The sequence below is a fragment of the Sorex fumeus genome, unplaced genomic scaffold, assembly GCF_029834395.1.
Source record: "Sorex fumeus unplaced genomic scaffold, SorFum_2.1 ptg000128l, whole genome shotgun sequence".
In the NCBI taxonomy this organism is placed as follows: Eukaryota; Metazoa; Chordata; class Mammalia; order Eulipotyphla; family Soricidae; genus Sorex; species Sorex fumeus.
Genome location: NW_026606185.1, coordinates 2,047,830 through 2,063,897, shown reverse-complemented (window position 1 = coordinate 2,063,897; position 16,068 = coordinate 2,047,830). Strand labels below are relative to the sequence as shown.

Here is a 16,068-nt window from a genome sequence, read left to right as displayed (position 1 = left end):
CCAGCGATGCTCAGGCTTACTCATCTTCACTCAGGAATCACTCCTGGTGCTCAAGGGACCCTATGGGATGCCAGGGATGGAACCGGATCAGTCGCGTGCAAGGGAGATACCTACTGTACTGTCGCTCCAGGCCCTGTACTATCGCTCCAGGGCAATTGTTTTTATAAATGCCCATTTGTCCACTGTCAGAACAGACAGACACACCAGCTGAGCATTTATACAAACCCAGAAGGGTTTCACACATCTCCACGCAGCTGTCTTTAACTTCTTGTTCTGCTTCAGGGGAACCAAAATTAGCCAGTAAAACCCACACAGAGAAAGGTCCGGCTGTTTGTTAAGGCTCCTTCCTGTGCTGGATTTTTTTCTGCTTTTGTACGGAGTTGACACTAGCTCGCTGCACCGGGGTTAGGGGTACATTTTCATGCCCCTAAGTGTCAGTGTCCCTCTGCCATGGCCTGCTGGCCCCTCTTCCTTCCTCAGCCCCCAGCTTCCTCCCCTCAGTGACCTCATGTCTATGATCCAGATCCAAGGGTGTATATTCATTTGCCTGTGCCTTGGTGTGTTTCCCGAGGATTGTGTGAGTGGGATTGTCCAGTACTTTCCTTGCTGATTGGCGTCATCATCACACACACCCCTCCCCAGTTCCATCCATAGTGCTGGGGATTGAACCCGGGCCTCTTGTGTACAAGGCCCACACCTTGCTATTGATCTCTCTCTGACTCCAGACCACATTGCTTTGTTTCGTTTTATGATTTATGTTTTGATTTTGGTTTATGAGCCATACTAGCAGTTTTCAGGGCTTACTCCTGGCTCAAGGATCGCTCCTGGAAGCGCTGGTGCGCTGGGGATCAAACTAGGTTGACCGCACGCAAGGCGCTGGGGATATGGGGCACTGGGGATCAAACTAGGTTGACTGCACGAAAGGCAAAACACTCTCCCCACTATCCTATCGCTCCAACCCCCACATCTTTTTATGTGTGACTATGTGACTGTCTTTATGTATGATTTTATCTTTATCTTTATGTATGATTGACACTCAGATTGTTTCCGGGTATCAGCTATTACAAGTAGTGCTGCAGTGAGCATAGGTGTGCGTGCATGCCTCTGTGTGTGTGTGTGTGTGTGTGTGTGTGTGTGTGTGTGTGTGTGTGTATTCTTTAAGTCACAGGGGCTATACTTGGCTCTGCTCAGGAGCCCTCTAAGGTCGTACCAGGCACTGCAGGGGGTTGAATCCAGGACCTCATACATACAAGACACTCTCTGCCTATGGTGCGTATCCACCCCTGTGTGTGTATTTAGAGGGGTTTGGGTCACACCAGCAGTGCACAAGGGTTTCTCCTGGCAGTGCTCGGGCACCCTCTGTGGTGCTGGGGATTGAACCCAGATGGGCCATGTGCAAGTCCAGCACCTCACCCCTGTTCTCTTGCGCCCCGTGTGTCTTTTTTAAATGAATAGGATTTTGTCTTTTTGTTTTTGTTTGTTTTGGTTTTTGTTTTTGGAGCCACACCCAGTGATACTCAGGGGTTACTTGCGGCTCTGTACTCAGGAATCATTCCTGGTGGTGCTTCGGGGATCAGATGGGATACCAGGGATCCAGTCCCAGTCAGCTGCGTGCAAGGCAGGCGCCTTTTGCGCTGTATCTTTGCTCCGGCCTCAGATTGTTCTTGTGTTCTTCAGGTAACTGAGTGGAACCACTGGATCAGGGCGTATATGTATTTTTAATATTTTGGAAATATGTTTTTAGTTTAAAACAAGACCAGCAGACACCGTGCATGGCATACAGACTCCAGCATCCTTTGCTAGATCTTTGCAGTGGGTCGCCGATACGGAAACAGTTACACTGACAGGGTGGGTTGAAGAAGATGAGGTGATGGGAAGGCTGAGGGGGTGCCCTTGTCCGCAGTAACCCAGAAACCAGAGAGGAGAGAGGATGGAGATGACAGGCCGGCAAGTTGCAGGATCCAGAGAGCAGAGCACTTTGCTCAGAGCTGTAGTGGGCCCCCATCTCCAGCGCGACCCGCCGTCCTTCCCGCAGCAGCCTATGGGGATATGGGGAGACTCGCACGGCTGCTCTGGCTTTTGGTTTTGTTTGGGGGGGGGGGGCATACACTGCTGTGCTTAGTGCTTACTCCTGGCTCTGCGCTCAGGAGTCACTCTCGTATGGCTCGGGGGCCGTATAGGAGGGCCGGTCCCGTGTCCCACCAGCTGTTCTGGGGGTGAGGCCATTCTCCCTGCCCTCATGGGCTCCTCTGATCTGGCTGATAACCAGCATCAAACAGACTGACAAGAGAAAAAGTCCTCCAAAGAAGTTTAATAATAATGTTAATAATAAATACATCTCGGACTGGGTAGAGCCCTAGATTTGTTCCCTGGTACATGCCCCCTCCTCAGCACCTCTGGGTGTGGCCCTTGTCGGCCCCCAGAATAATGGCAAAAATAAAGTTGACTGTTACCACAAATAATGACAGTAACTCCCGCCGGTGTGGGAGGAACCCAGTCCTGGTCACTCAGCAAAGTCACTGATGGCTTCTGGTAGAGCTGAGGCACAGGGTGGGGAGCACCAACCCCCTGGGAGCGGTTACAAGGCGTGGCTCCTGTCAACGGGTCCAGTCTCCCGAGGTTCCCTGCACTCCAGTACTCCCCTACACAGTGTGCGCCATGCTGGGGCCCCAGAACAACCCCCAGCCGGGAGTCCCTATCTGGGACCTGTGGGGGCGGCGGATGGTGTACCCCTGCAATTGAAATGCTGCCCTTGAGCACACTGAGAAGTGGGATGCTCGAACCACACCGCCCTGTCCCCACTGCTGAGGCCCTGGCATGGTTGAGCCCTGTGGCAGCAGGCGCATGTCTGAGGAACCGAAATGCAGCAGAGCCTACGGCGGGGGGGAGGGGGCGAACTGCATCCCTGCTGGTCTCCAGCCTCAGACAGCCGCAACCTATTCCAGAACCACCCCACCTTGCTGGACCATATTTAGTCTCTGCCATCGGCGTAGAGGGGGCGGCGGGCTGGGCCGGCGCTGGCCCCTCTCCATGCCCGCCCATTGAGAAGCCCTGAGTACTGTTGCAGATCTGGGCTGCGGGTGGGTAGGACAGGGTCTAGCAGCTGGAGGTGGGTGGGGACACCGGTGGTGGGGCTTGGTGGGCCCCCAAGGGCAGCTCCCACATCTCCTTGGGACTTGGCACTCGGCACTGGCTGTAGGAGAAGCGGGCACTGCCTGGTACAAGGCAGAAGACTGACTGTGGCCCAAGAACAGCAGCATGGATGCGACGCGGAGGGACGTCTGGGTATAGGCCGTGGGGGACAAGAGCGAGCGGAGGCCTATCTTATCTTCTAGCAGGGCTCTGTGGACCCCCCCCATTCACAAACTTGTGGGAGTTTGGGGTGTAGGGCAGGGTTTGGGAAGTGGGATCCAGAGCAATCAGGGAAGACTGGGCCCCTGGGGGTTGTGTGGTCAGGGGGAGAGACAGAGGCTGACTCTGCCACTGGGTTTGCTTTTGGTCACGCTGGGTCACGCTTAGGGGACCACTCCTGGCTCCATGCTGGAAAAACACCGGCGGGGAACCATGCAGTGCCAGGATCCAGCCCTGGCCTCCTGCGTGCAGAGTCTGTGTCGTCCCTCTGAGCTGTCCCCAGGCCTGCCTTGAGCCCTCTCCCCAGCCCCGCCTCTTTTAGCGGATTGCATGTTGCGTGACTATCGACGTTCTCATCTCTAGAAAGGGGATGGTGAGGTGGCAGTGAGGGGTGAACCCCACCCGCAGAGGCAGCGGGTTTCAGCACCCCATCACCTGGGTCCCGTCCTTCGGGGTGTGCTGGGTGGAGGGTGCGGCCAGATTCTTTCGGGCACAGAAGCACTTCCCTTTTGGGGCTCCAGCCCACGCCTAACCCGTCGGACAGGTCTGTGGACACCAGGAAGTGAAACTGGCCTGCGTGAGCTGCACCCACGGCCAGCTGGAGACGGAGGCCGGCTGCCCGGGCCCTGCCTGTCCGGCCTCTGTGGCCCCAGAGCCAGAGCAGGGAGGCCTGTGAGAAGATCAGGTGCTTCACTCTCTGGGCTGGGGTCCAAAGGATCCCCACCCTCTTCTCTTCCCTCCTACTCAGCAACTATCTCTGGAACCTTCTCTGGAGGACTGGGGGCAGGGGCAAGGCAGGTCGTGTCACTCTCTGTAGGAACAGCCCTGGCAGAGGGGCTCAGCGCATGGTCCTGGGTGTCATCGCCTTCTGCTCCAGGAGGGGCCCCCCCTAGAAACCCCGTTTCACAGGGACAGGAATGTGACTGGGGTGCTTGCATGGCTGAGCAGCAGAGCAAGGACCTGAACCCCGAGAATGAGGCATAGGGCCAGAGTGCAGAGCCTGCTGGGGTCTGGGGGTGGGCACGCAGCCACTCATGCGGGCAGGACTCCATGCTCCCGCCCTGCCGGTGTTTTTCCAGCTTTCCTGGGCACCCTGGGTGCAGAGGCCAGGAAAGGACAGCTCCTGGCCCCCAGCCAGAGACCCAGGAGCCAAAGACTTTACTGGGAAAGGAGGTTGGCGCTGACCCTGGGCCCCAATACTGATATGTGGCCTGGTGGGCTCCCGCAGCTGTTGATCAGAAGGACTCCCCGCAGGCTTCCTGTCTTCGGCGGCCTCAATACCCGGATTCCTGGCAGGGGCGAGTCTGATGGAATGGGCCCCATATGGGTGTTGAAGTGCGGGGGTTCAGGGCCCAGCTCGGGGCTGGCTGCCCCCGCCCTGCCTGCTCTTCGTTTACGTCGCTGTCGTCACGCTGGGGTCAGGGGCCGCACCTGGACCTTCCTGGCCCTGGGCTCTGGGCAGCAGCAACCCGAGCAGCAGCAGCTACAGGCGATCAGCAGGAACAGAAGGACTGTGCCTGGGGGGACACAGCCTAGGTGAGGGGGGCAGAGCCCAGCTCATGGGGCTGGAGGGGGAAAGGGGGCACTTCCCAGGGGACAGGCATCCTGGCCAGAGCCCAGCTTCTTTGTCCCCAGGCTGGGGGGCCAGGGTCCTCTTCCCGCCCTGCCAGCCCCCTCCCCCCCAGCAGGAAGGGCCCACCCTGACCTGCAAAGAGGAGGAGGATGGAGAAGGCCACCACCTCCACGGGCTCAGCCTGGGGGAGCCCCTGCAGCTTGAGCAGCAGCCTCTGGCCCACGGCGCGCATCTCCTGCACGAAGTCCAGGTCGGCGGCTGCCATGCTGGGGCGGCAGAGAGAGGCCAGCGGGAGGACGGTGAGCGCAGGACCCAGGTCCCCACGCCCGCAGAACGGGTTTGTCGGGTCTCACCCATCCCGCTCTTGCGCTGGAGGCAGAGCAGGGGGCCCCCCACTTAGCCCCGCAGCTGGCACTGCCCAGCAGGCAAGTGGCAGTGCCAGTGTGACCGGGCCCCTCTGCAAGGCGTGGACGACCAAGGCAGGGCTTCCTGTTTGATGCCAATACAGGTCCCTCCCTCGACCACTGGGCTCCCCGCTACCCCTGGCCACACAGGCCTTCGAAGCCTCCCCAGGTCTCTCTGATCTGCTGCTCTGACCTGACCGGGGTGTCCTCTACTGTGCCTGGGGTGTTCCCACCCAGCTGGGCACCTCTTCAGAACTCAGTGCTTCTGTACACAACTGTACCCCTAGCCTGAGCCTGCCCCGCTGGACCCAAGGATGGGCACCAGCTGGCCCAGAGTGGGGCCAACCCTGTGCTCTAATTACCACCGCTGCAACTGGGCAGCCGGGCAGGTTCTGCCCAAGTGAAGTGGTGGTGCCCGGCGGCATAGCCAGGAAGGACCACCCCGAGTCCGCACTGTGTGGGCCCTGCTTGAGCCCCCTGGGTGTGGTGGGGCCCCACCCATTTCCTGATTGTTAGAAGGTGGGGCCTTTCCCCTGTCCCCCACTAGATCACCCCACCCTCTGCCTCCCTGGCCTCAGGACGTGGGCAGCAGCTGGGGTGCCCACCTACAGGGGCAGCAGCTTCCCCTCCTGCCGCTTTTTTGTCCTGGGCTTGAGGGAAGCCGCCTTGTGGCTTGTCACCTACTGGACCCCCTGTCTTGCCCTGCTGCTTTTGTTTCGTTCAGGGACTATGCCCAGCGGTGCTCGGGGATCACTCCAGGTAGGCTGGGCGGACCCTAGGGGGTGCCATAGATTGGATCTGGTTGGCCGGCACCAGACAATGCTCTCCCCGCGGTCCAGTCCTCTGCCTGCCCTGCTGCTTTCTGGCCCTTTCCTGAGAGGCTTCTGGCCTAGGAATGTGCTCAGCCCTCAGGAAGGGGTGGAGGCGACCTTGGGGGTGTGGACCCCCATCCCTGTGTCCCTCCTGCTTGGGGGTGTTTATGCCGCTGCTCCCCACCCCACAATGGGCAAGGATGGAGGCCGGTTTCCAAATCTCATGCCTGGGATGCCCCTTTTGGACACAGTGGCGAGGCACAGGAGAGACGGAGAGGGCCACAAGTTAGTCTCTGCACGGAGCAAGCCAAGGCAGCCCCTGCAGGAGCAGCGCAAATCTCAGCCCCCCATTCCCTCTCTCCTGCCACCCCCAACGTCCTCCCAGGGTGCCCCCGTCCCCTACCCCGGCCTGTGCTCTGCTCTGGCTGTCCTCAATGTGGCCACAGATCCTCCTTAGCCAAGGAAGGTACTAGAAGGTGGGTGGATAGGGGAGTTTGCACCTCTCCTGCTCTTCCTAATGATCCGGGCAATGGGGGGCTGCGAGCCGGGTGGGACCTGGGGGCAGAGGGTGGGGAGATGGGGCTTCAGAGTCAGCCACCCCTATGGGCTCTGCATCAGGACCCCCAGCCCAGGGTGCAGCAGGGCGTCGGCCTGCCCAGGGCTGCTGACTGAATCCCAGGCCCCCTAACAGGTGTGCTCACCAACCCCTGCCGTGCTCCCAGCACTGAGGGGCACCCCTGCTCTTCAGGAGGGTTTTTCCCCTTTCCTTTCCAGCTAGAACCTAGGCAGGAGCCCAGTAGGCCGGGGTGGGGGGGGGCGCACATTCCAGTAGTGCCCAGGCTGGGCTCCCAGTGGGCTATTTAAAGCGGAGCCAAGAGGGTGCTGACGCCAGTGCCTGATATAGCCCACAGCCGTCAGGTGACTGGTCACTGCCCCAAGTGTGTCCTGGGCAGGGGAGCCAGGGGCTAGCCACCACAGGCCCCGCTGAGAAGGGAGGAAGGCAGGGAAGCCTCTGGGGTCCTGGCAATTCTGTCTCATGCTGCCCAAACTGGACTTCCTCCTGCCTGCCGACCTGGGAAGCCGTCCTGCCCCATCTCCTCAGACAAGTCGGGGAACAGCCCCACCTCTGTGCCTGTGCGCCCATGGGATGGGAGGGGAGAGCCCGTGTGTGGGGGACTGATAAGGCCCTGACGGGTCACAGCTACAAACGCAGCCACCCTCTGCCCCTCTGCCCTTGTCTGAAACTCATACCCTGGGGTTCCAGTGGCAGCCCCCACCCCTGGCTGCCTGGGCTCCCCCTGAAGGGGGAGTCAGCGCTGGGACCTTTAGCGCTAGCATCACTTCCTGGTGTGGTGTGGTCCCTGGCTGTGTGCCCCTTCCTTCTGCCCCAGCTCTGACCCATCCCTGTAGGGACCCCTGGGGCATCTGAGAGCCACCAGAGGCTCCTAGTGACCACCCCCCTGCCACCCTTCCACAGACTCGGCCATTCCCCACCGCTTTTGTCATGCTGGACCATTGTTTTTCCTTGGGGGAGAACATGTGGGGGCTGGGGGTGGAGACTGACCCAGGCTGAGGACAGGAATTCTGGCAGGGTTAGCGTCCAGGGTGGAGCAGATGCCTGTGCCCCAGCCTGTTCCTGGGGGTCCCCTCCTTCCCACAGAGCCGCTTTTATGCTCTGCTTCTAGGAGATTTGGGAACACGAGGATTTAGCAGACTGAGGGAGGAGCATGGGGCAGACCCTGGACCGGGTCACACTGCACACTGGTCCTGGGGTCCTGTCACACCAGGGACAGCCAGTTTCCCCCTTTGTCGGCACGGGCCCCTCTGTGACCCTGTCCCTGGGTACCAGGCCCCCAGCCTTGAGGCTCAGAGACGGTGCCCCGAGGTAGGCAGTGACAGGCGTCCTGGCTGCTCCCTCGGCTCAGGCTTACCTGAGAACTCAGGTGTCCCCCGGCCACCGCTCCACCTTTGCCTGGGTCCCAGCTCTGCTGAGAGGCTGCGCCTCCAGCCGCTGACAGCCAGCTGCAGCCCGGCCCGCCCGCGGCTTGGTTCGTCTGTTGTGAGTCTGGCAAGTCGTCCTGGAGATCCTCGTGTCAGGTTTCAGGGGCGGCCCCTGGAGGGGGGCAGTGCCACTGCTGGTGGCGGCAGCGGGAATCCCTCTGGGGCTCTGGCCCAGGGGCTCGGATTCTGGCCTGGCCTGGCTCCCTGTCAGCCCCACTCCCGGGCTCCCCACCCGGCTCCCGCTCCCCACTCGGCGCCTCCCTGCTCCTGGGGCGGGCTGTGGGCTGGGCCTGGGCCGGGCTGATGAAACAGGAGGTCGGCTGGGCTCCCTGGCGGGGGTGCCCCCTGGGAGCTTCCACCTGAGCCAGAGCAGGAAGGGTGGGGCCCCTAGCCTCCCTGCCCACCCCAGGAGGGAGAGCCCTGGGCACTGTCCCCCTCCCCACCCCACCCGTCCCTCAGCTCCCTGCACCTCTTCCCCAGCCTCTCCCTGGAAACACCATGGGGGGTGGGGACAGCCCGACCACCCAAGCAGCAGCACCCAGAGAGACTACTAGGGGGAGAACTAGGGCGTCCCCTGTGACTTGGGTGCGGCCAGGCTCACCCGCTGCAGGGAGGCACCATCCGTTCCTGGGCTCCCGGAAGAGGGACCAGCTGCTCTCCAACTTGCGGGTGTCTGCCAGGGCCTGCTCCACCCTCCCGACCTGGCCCTCTGCAAGACAGGGGGCTTTCAAGGGGGGGCTGCTGGGCAGGGCAGACGACCAGGCTGTGCCCGGAGCAGGCTAGAAGCATCTGTGCTGTCAATGGGGCCTTTGAGTGTGCACAGAGCGCCAGTGAGTCAGGCCCAGAGGGTGGGGCGCAAGGAGCCAGCCTTGTGGCCACACTGGGGGCCAGCATCTGTCGGGGTGGACGCGCCCAGCACGGGGACGTGGGGAGCAGTGCCCTCTGGTGGCCGCCGGGCCTCTACCTGGAGCTGCACCCCCAGTGCACCACATCCGTTTCTAACTGCCAGGCAGAGCTCATGCAGGCAGGCATCTGGGTGGCCATGCTCCAGCTCCCTTGTCCCTGGGACAAGCCAGTGAGTGGCTGCCAGCCAGTGAGCCCGTGCCAGGCTTCTCCTGGCCACTGAGTCTGTGCCCTGCCTCTCCTGTGCCCTCCCTGTGGCCTTGTCATGTGGCACATTCCTGCAGCAGGAACAGGGCAGCTGGAAGGCCTCTGGCGCACTGGGTCTCTGCAGCTGACCAGGGACACACCTGCCCTTCCGCGCCCCTCCTTCTCGTCCCTCGACCCCACAACCCTATTAATAGCTCCCGGCAGTTTCTCAGGCTCCTGCCTGGCCCTCAGAGCAAGTCACCATTTTGCAGGCAAGCTTGTGGGCTCCAAGATGCCAGCTGCTTCCCCAAAGCCCACCCCAGCCCCTCCCAGGGCACATGCGGGGCCCAGAGAGGCCAGACAGCAGCAGGTGCAGCCCCTCCCAGACACTGTCATACCTGTTATCTGGAAAGCCCTGGCCTGCGGGGCCCAGAGAGGCTGGACAGCGGCAGCCACAGCCCCTCCCAGACACTCTCATACCTGTTACCTGGGCAGCCCTGGCCTGCGGGGCCCTCAGCCTCCCTCTGCCCTGCCCCCACCCCAGGTGCCGCCACGCTGCCATCGCCAAGTACTTTGGGGATGCTGTGCCAGCCTGCCCCAAGGGCTGCGACTACTGCCGGAGCCCCGCGGCCGTGCGCAGGCAGTTGGACGCCCTGGAGCGCAGTGGTGGCCGCACCCCTAGCACCAGCGTGGGGCCCACCCGGACCGGCAACTTCGACCCAGAGCTCTACGAGGGTGGCCGCAGGGGCTACGGAGGCTTCAGCAGGTGAGGGGGTGCCCCCGGGGAAGCCTGGCCTTCTCTCCCTGGGACCCTGTGGGGATACCCACACTGGTCTGTCCATTAGGTACGATGAAGGCTCTGGAGGCAGCGGGGACGAGGCCCGAGACGAGGCCCAGAAGCGGGAGTGGAACCTCTTCTACCAGAGGCAGATGAGCCTGCGCAAGGTGACGGGGGGTGGGGTGGGGAGAGGGCCTGGCCTGGAGCCCTCCCCAGCCCTGCTGGGGGTGCAGGCTCCTCAAGGTCATCCTGTCGCCTTCCAGGGCAAGGACCCCAAGACGGAAGAGTTCGTTCCCCCAGGTGAGCATGGCAGGTGTTCCCAGGGCGGACGGGGGGCTGGGGATCTGCTCTGGGGGGCACGTTCCAGCGGGTAGGCTGCTCTTCCCCCAGATGAGGACTGCCCGCTGAAAGAGGCCTCCAGCAGGAAGATCCCCAAGCTGACCGTGAAGGTGAGTCCGGACCCGTCCAGGTGTGTTGATACCCCCCTGTTCCCCTCTGGTCACTGGTGACAGTGCCCTTCCCTGGCAGGCCCGGGAGCACTGCCTACGCCTCCTGGAGGAGGCTCTGAGCGACAACTGCCAGGCCACAGGCTCTTCTATAGGGTGAGTGCCCCCTGTGGGTGTCCCCTGGAGCTCTTCCCTGGGATGGAGGCGGTGAGTCCCGCCCCAGTGCTGAGCCGTGCTTGGGGCGAGGTGTGGGGGAGGCGCCATGGAGGGCTGGGGTCCCAGCTCTGGTCCCGACCCCCTGCAGACCCACTCTCCAGGCTGAGGCAGTGGAACTGGAGCACCAGGCATTCCGGAGTGCCAGGCTGGCCACCGTGTACAAGGCCAGCATGCTGAAGAAGGTGGGCTGCAACCCCGCCCCCGCGGCCCTCCCTGGGAGCCCGGTGCTCCATTCCTGGTGCCACAGCAGCCTGCCCACCCGCCCAGGTGGCCGAGATCCACAGAGCCTCCCAGAACCGGCAGCCCTACTGTGTGCCAGACACCACCGGCAGCCGAGGGGCCCAGCCCGCACCCCCAGAGCCTGATGAATACGACATCCCGCCCGCCTCTCACTCGGTGAGGCGCGCCAACAACCCCCAACTGGACGGGGGCAGGTGCCACCACCCGTCTCGGGACCCACCCAGATTATCCTCCCTGGCCAAGGCCTGGTGTTCACACGCTCTCTCCCTTCACAGCTCAAACCCAAGCGGGTGGGAGCCGGGTTCCCCAGAGGCGCCCACGCTTTCCAGACAGCGTCTGAGCTGCTGGAGAAGACACAGGCCGAGAGCCCCAGGCCCGAGAAGGGGGACCCACAGGAGCCCCCCAGCCAGCCACACAGACCCCAGGATGAGGACAGCAGTGAGTCCCTCCCAGGGCCTCCAGAAGAGATCCCCCAAAGCAGCGCACACAGTGGGGGTCCCTCCCCCAGCACGAAGGCATCAGGAGCATCCAGGGCTAAGGGCCGCCCCAAGAAGCAGCAGCTCCTGGCCTCGGCAGCCCTCAGGGACTCGCAGGACATCACCCGCTTCCTGGCCCCACCCGCACCTGCTGGCACCCCTGGGGAGAAGGGGCTGGGTGCTCCGGGACACACAGCTACCCCCTCTCGGGCTGAGGAATGCACCAGGGATGGGCTGAGGTAAGGGGCATGGGTGGTCTGGAGTGCTCTGGAACTCCCAAAGCGTGTGGCCAGCCCCAGGGCTTGCATCCTGCTCTCTCCTGTCCACGCAGAGACCAGGGCCCCCCTGAAGGCCAGCCCAGCCCCACACAGGAGCCCCAGAGGGCCAAGCGGCCCAGACCCAAGCAGGTACAGATGGGTGGGATGAGCGGGCGCCCCCTGGAGGGAGCCCTGGTGACACCTTGTGCCCTGGCCAGGAGAGCCCTGGCAGCGGAACCCAGAAGAGGCAGTGCACCCCTGCCAAGAGCCCCGGGGCTGAGGGTTGTGTCGGCACCTCGAAACCCAGAGCCCCGGGGGACAGTGAGCCCTCAGCTCCCAGCGTGTCCCTGAAGGAGGCCGCCGGCGTCGTGGTCCGATGCTTGACCCCCTTCTACAAGGAGGGCAAGTTTGCATCCAAGGTGGGCAGGGGCCACCGCGGTGGACTGGGGTAGGAGCGGCTGTTGGGGCGCCCCTTGCTCATCCCCTCTGCCCGCAGGAGCTGTTCAAAGGCTTTGCCCGGTGTCTGTCACATTCGCTGGCCCAGCAGCCCTCTCTGGGGAGGAGCAGTGAGTGCCTGGCGGCCCTGGGGGGCAGCAGGGGGCTGCGGAGGGGCTGGCGTTCACACTCCCCCCACCTCAGACCTAGTGAAGCAGCAGGCCCAGCACCTCATCGAGCAGTTCTTCCACGGCCGGGCGCGGTGCGAGAGCGAAGCCGAGTGGCATGACCTGTGGGGCCCCCGGAGGTGACCCATGCCCTGAGGACCTTCCCTGGATCCCCCCAGCAAGGCGTATCCCGGCGGGAAGACCCACCAGCCGCTGACTCTCAGGAACCCCCCCTCCCCGCTATACGGCCCTCAAGGCCAGAGGGCGGCCACAGGCCAGCTGCCCCACAGCCAGGAGGCTTACTCAGGAAGTGCCCTTGAGCCCATGGTCCTGCCTCTGCCCCGTCCCTGCTCCCACCCAGGGAGAGGTGAGGGAAGGGCTCGGTGAGAAATAAAGCTAGTGCGGGTCCGCATACCACCACTAAGTCCTTCTCTCCAGCTTTTATTCCTCAGTAGCTGCTTCTCCCGTGCCTGGTTAGGTGCGGGTGGGGGGCGCTCCCCCAGGCCGAGTTCCGGCAGCCCCTCCCCAGTCCCACCCTGGGGCACCATTGCTCTCCCAGTGGGCTTCAGGCCCAGGTCACAGGGGCAAAGCCAGAAGGTTCCAGAATACAGTGCCAGGCAGTCCTGATCCTGGTGGCTGCTGGCACCGTCAGGCACACATTTTGAGTCCGGGAGCTCTTGTGGGACCCCCGCCCCTGTGGCTGAGGCTTTAAGGGGCGGCTGACTTCTCCATCAGGAAGGTGATGGTTTGCTGCAGCTCCTGAGCCTGGGGGTGCCGAGAGTTAGGCCAGCCCGCACCCGCCAGCACCAGCCCCCTCAGCACCCCATACCCCCCTGTACCAGCCCACCCATGCCCACACCCTCACCAGCACACCATCCCTTACCCACACTTGCACAGGCACCCCTGCCCATCCCTTCCCCACGTCCCCACCCACCTGCGGCAGCTCGAACCAGATGGTGTGGGGGCTGGCAGCGGGGCCGTAGTGCAGCTCCAGGCCTGGGGAGCCCCCGTGCTCCTGCGGGCTCAGCAGGCGCAGCTGGTGCACATCCTGCAGGGCGATGGCGCAGCACTGTGTCTGGGACAGGCAGGGACAGGAGCTCAGCACGGGCAGTGGCCGGGGGCGGGAGCACCCTCGGGGCCCAGACCCACCTGGGAGCTGCGGTCCATGACGACCAGCCGCTGCCGGTTGATGCCCAGGATGCCAAGGCCGGGCAGGGTGGGCTCACTCACGCGCAGCAGCATGTACGCCGTGTAGCCGAACAGCGGCAGCTGACTCACAGCCTCTGCAGGCACAGCCGGGTGAGCGATGGGGGCCCCCGCAGGCCCACCTCCCCCCACCCCCGTCCCGGGCCCACACCCACCAACGAAGCTGATCTGGGCGTCCAGGGCGCTGCACCCCTGCAACTGCTGCAGCTCCTGCCTTAGCAGGTTCGCGACGGCAGCCAAGTTCACCTGCGACAGCAGCGGCTGAGGCACATACTGGGACGGATCCAGCCTGGGGACACCGGGGCAGGTCAGCGTGGGCCCAGGTGGGGGCGTGGGGGGACAACACATGCACAGTGGGGGCAGCTTACACTGAGCCGGGGGCCCCCTGGGCACCACTGAGGTACTGCAGGGCCACCAGCCTGGCCAGCTGGGCCTCCTCATGGGCGCCGATGAGCAGCTTCCCCTGCACGTAGTCCAGCTGAACCTGTGGGCAGCAGTGAGGCTGTGCCTGAGTCCCAGGAGGGGGGGTCCAGGCAGGGGGTCCCACTGCCCCGCCTCTCACCTGGCTGTAGTGGACGCTGACGTAGATGGGGTTGCTGAAGCGCAGCGGGGCCTCCCAGCCCAGCCTGCGGCTGTGGACCCTCGTGTCCTTATCGGCCACCACGCTGTTGAGGTACTCTTGGGGCCGCAGGGGCCGCACCAGCTGGCCTAGGGGGAGCCCCGTCACAGCGGCCGCCTGACCCCCCCCTCCCCTGGGGCGCCCCTGGCGGGCAGTGCCCTCCCCACCCAGGAGACACACCTTCCCCTTTGTTGAGGAAGAGGGTGAACTCCTGGACTTCCTCTGGGTCCGTGATGCCCATGTTCCCGCACAGCTGCTGCAGGACGTCCTTGGCCACCTGAGCCCCGCCGGGCCGTGAGAGGGGCTGGGTCAGGGCACCTGCCCGTTCTGCAGCTTCCCTGCCTCCTGTCCTGCCCGCACTCACTGTGAAGGTCTTGATGTTAGTCTTGAAGCTGGTGCCCCCAGCCAGGTAGATGACCAGCAGGCGGGACATTTGCCCTTTCTATCATGGCAGGTTGCAGCGTCATTGGCCAGCAGCAGAGGCCCCCGCTCCCCTTCACCAGACTGCCGGCTGCAAGCATTCCCGTACCCAGAATGCCCGCAGCCCCCCCAAGGGACAACCCCCCAAATGCACCCCCATACCAGGAATGCCAGCAGCCCCCCGGATGCACCCCTGTACCAGGAATGCCCGCAGCTCTGCCGGGGAAGGCAGCCGCTGGCGCCCACCATACTTGACGGTGCTCTGGAGGTGCTCCTGGCTGCACTGGGCCTGGCCTGCAGAGAGGAGCGGGCTGTGGTCAGCAGCCTCAGGCCCCCACCCGGACTGCACGGGTCCCCCCACCCCCCGGCCTGCCCCAGCACCGTGGCTCTGGCCCGAATCCTGCAGAAACTTGGTGACATAGGGCAGGAGCGTGGGCGACGGCAGGAAGCAGCCAGTGAGGAGGCTGAGGAAGGTCCAGCCACGGGCACAGCAGTCACTGTGGAGGGAGACGGGGCTGCAGGCTGGCCGGGCCACCCCAGGGCCCTCCCCACCCGTCCCCACACTCACGGCCGTGGGTGTCCTGTGACCTGTTTGATGGCTTGGCAGTAAATCTCATCTCTGAGCTGCTCCTGATGACACAGCTGGGGGGGGATGGGAGAGGCGGGAGCAGGAGTGGAGTCGTGCCGGCTGCGCTGCCCCCTCCCGTCCCTGCGCACCACGCTGCAGGTGCCAGAGCACCGCTCTCTGCCTACCTTCAGCAGGCTGTACAGGAGGTCCAGCTCGTCCTTGCCCTTGGGCCAGGGCTGGTCCCCCATGAACTGCCTCAGCACTATGGACAGGAGGGTGTGAGGAGGGGCGGGGAGCCTTTCCCACCTGGCGGCCAGTGGGCAGCAGGGCAATGGGCTCAGCCCAAGCCATGGACTCACTGGGCCGCCCCCGTGTGCAGGCCACTGCCCCCGCCGCTGTCCTCCAGCCGGACTGTGCCCTCCACCCTCAGGGCAGGGTGGGGACCCCTAGGAGCCCCCGAGTGGAGATCTCGCCCCAAGGGTCAGGTTTCCGGGCCACTCACCCTGGAAGCTGTCCACCGCCTGCCTGGCGATGCTCTCATCTGAAAAGCTGATGAGGGAGTGCGGGATGGGGCCCTGCAGCCAGAGACATGGGGGCCGGGCTGTGAGGCAGGGGGCCTGGGCCCACTCGCAGGTCACGGCCTGGCCACCTCCCGGCCCTCACCTTGGTGTAGCGCACCAGGCTGGCAGCGCTGTTGGCGTCCATGGGGTGCGGCCTGCAGAGAGAGTGGGGTGGGCTGCTGGTTGGCCGTCCACGGCCTCCACGGGTCCCAGGGGGCATATCTGGGAAGGCGGCTGCAGGGCACTCACAGGGCGTGCGGTTTCCAGAAGTATTTCAGTGCAAACTCGGGCATGCTGTAGTTCTCGGAGTCCATGGACAGGACCACGCTGCTCACGGACGGGGGCAGGCTGGCAGCGTCCTCGCTCTGCATCTGTGATGAGATGCAGCCAGGAGGCTGGGAGCACAGGAGACTGGGTGGCACCCTCTCTGCCTGCCCGGGCACCTGTCCC

The 16,068-nt window shown here is 63.9% G+C and overlaps 3 protein-coding genes across 3 annotated transcripts in view; 1 reads left to right on the top strand and 2 right to left on the bottom strand.

Moving 5' to 3' along the window:
* RECQL5 (RecQ like helicase 5) overlaps window positions 1-12,566 on the top strand; it is a 32,654-nt gene extending 20,088 nt beyond the window's left edge. The window contains exons 8-19 of the mRNA XM_056138052.1: window positions 9,775-9,996; window positions 10,076-10,175; window positions 10,272-10,308; window positions 10,399-10,457; window positions 10,537-10,610; window positions 10,759-10,852; window positions 10,938-11,066; window positions 11,186-11,625; window positions 11,718-11,793; window positions 11,862-12,062; window positions 12,140-12,209; window positions 12,289-12,566. Of these exons, the coding sequence (XP_055994027.1) occupies window positions 9,775-9,996; window positions 10,076-10,175; window positions 10,272-10,308; window positions 10,399-10,457; window positions 10,537-10,610; window positions 10,759-10,852; window positions 10,938-11,066; window positions 11,186-11,625; window positions 11,718-11,793; window positions 11,862-12,062; window positions 12,140-12,209; window positions 12,289-12,389 (1,603 nt within the window). The 3' untranslated portion in view covers window positions 12,390-12,566. The remainder of the gene's footprint in view (window positions 1-9,774; window positions 9,997-10,075; window positions 10,176-10,271; window positions 10,309-10,398; window positions 10,458-10,536; window positions 10,611-10,758; window positions 10,853-10,937; window positions 11,067-11,185; window positions 11,626-11,717; window positions 11,794-11,861; window positions 12,063-12,139; window positions 12,210-12,288) is intronic.
* SMIM5 (small integral membrane protein 5) lies at window positions 4,189-8,176 on the bottom strand. The gene is made up of 3 exons (XM_056138053.1): window positions 8,072-8,176; window positions 5,057-5,190; window positions 4,189-4,868 (listed from the first exon to the last, which is right to left on the bottom strand). Exons 2-3 carry the CDS (start codon window positions 5,187-5,189, stop codon window positions 4,759-4,761), a joined length of 243 nt encoding a protein of 80 aa, XP_055994028.1. The 5' UTR covers window position 5,190; window positions 8,072-8,176; the 3' UTR covers window positions 4,189-4,758.
* A 224-nt stretch (window positions 12,567-12,790) lies between the features above and the next one.
* The window catches only part of MYO15B (myosin XVB), a 28,666-nt gene continuing 25,388 nt past the window's right edge, over window positions 12,791-16,068 (bottom strand). The window contains exons 50-64 of the mRNA XM_056138410.1: window positions 15,868-16,013; window positions 15,722-15,773; window positions 15,561-15,633; window positions 15,244-15,320; window positions 15,059-15,132; window positions 14,872-14,987; window positions 14,690-14,784; window positions 14,435-14,512; window positions 14,251-14,347; window positions 14,014-14,159; window positions 13,820-13,935; window positions 13,607-13,740; window positions 13,395-13,528; window positions 13,180-13,320; window positions 12,791-13,010 (exon numbers count right to left, since the gene is read on the bottom strand). Of these exons, the coding sequence (XP_055994385.1) occupies window positions 12,954-13,010; window positions 13,180-13,320; window positions 13,395-13,528; window positions 13,607-13,740; window positions 13,820-13,935; window positions 14,014-14,159; window positions 14,251-14,347; window positions 14,435-14,512; window positions 14,690-14,784; window positions 14,872-14,987; window positions 15,059-15,132; window positions 15,244-15,320; window positions 15,561-15,633; window positions 15,722-15,773; window positions 15,868-16,013 (1,536 nt within the window). The 3' untranslated portion in view covers window positions 12,791-12,953. The remainder of the gene's footprint in view (window positions 13,011-13,179; window positions 13,321-13,394; window positions 13,529-13,606; window positions 13,741-13,819; window positions 13,936-14,013; window positions 14,160-14,250; window positions 14,348-14,434; window positions 14,513-14,689; window positions 14,785-14,871; window positions 14,988-15,058; window positions 15,133-15,243; window positions 15,321-15,560; window positions 15,634-15,721; window positions 15,774-15,867; window positions 16,014-16,068) is intronic.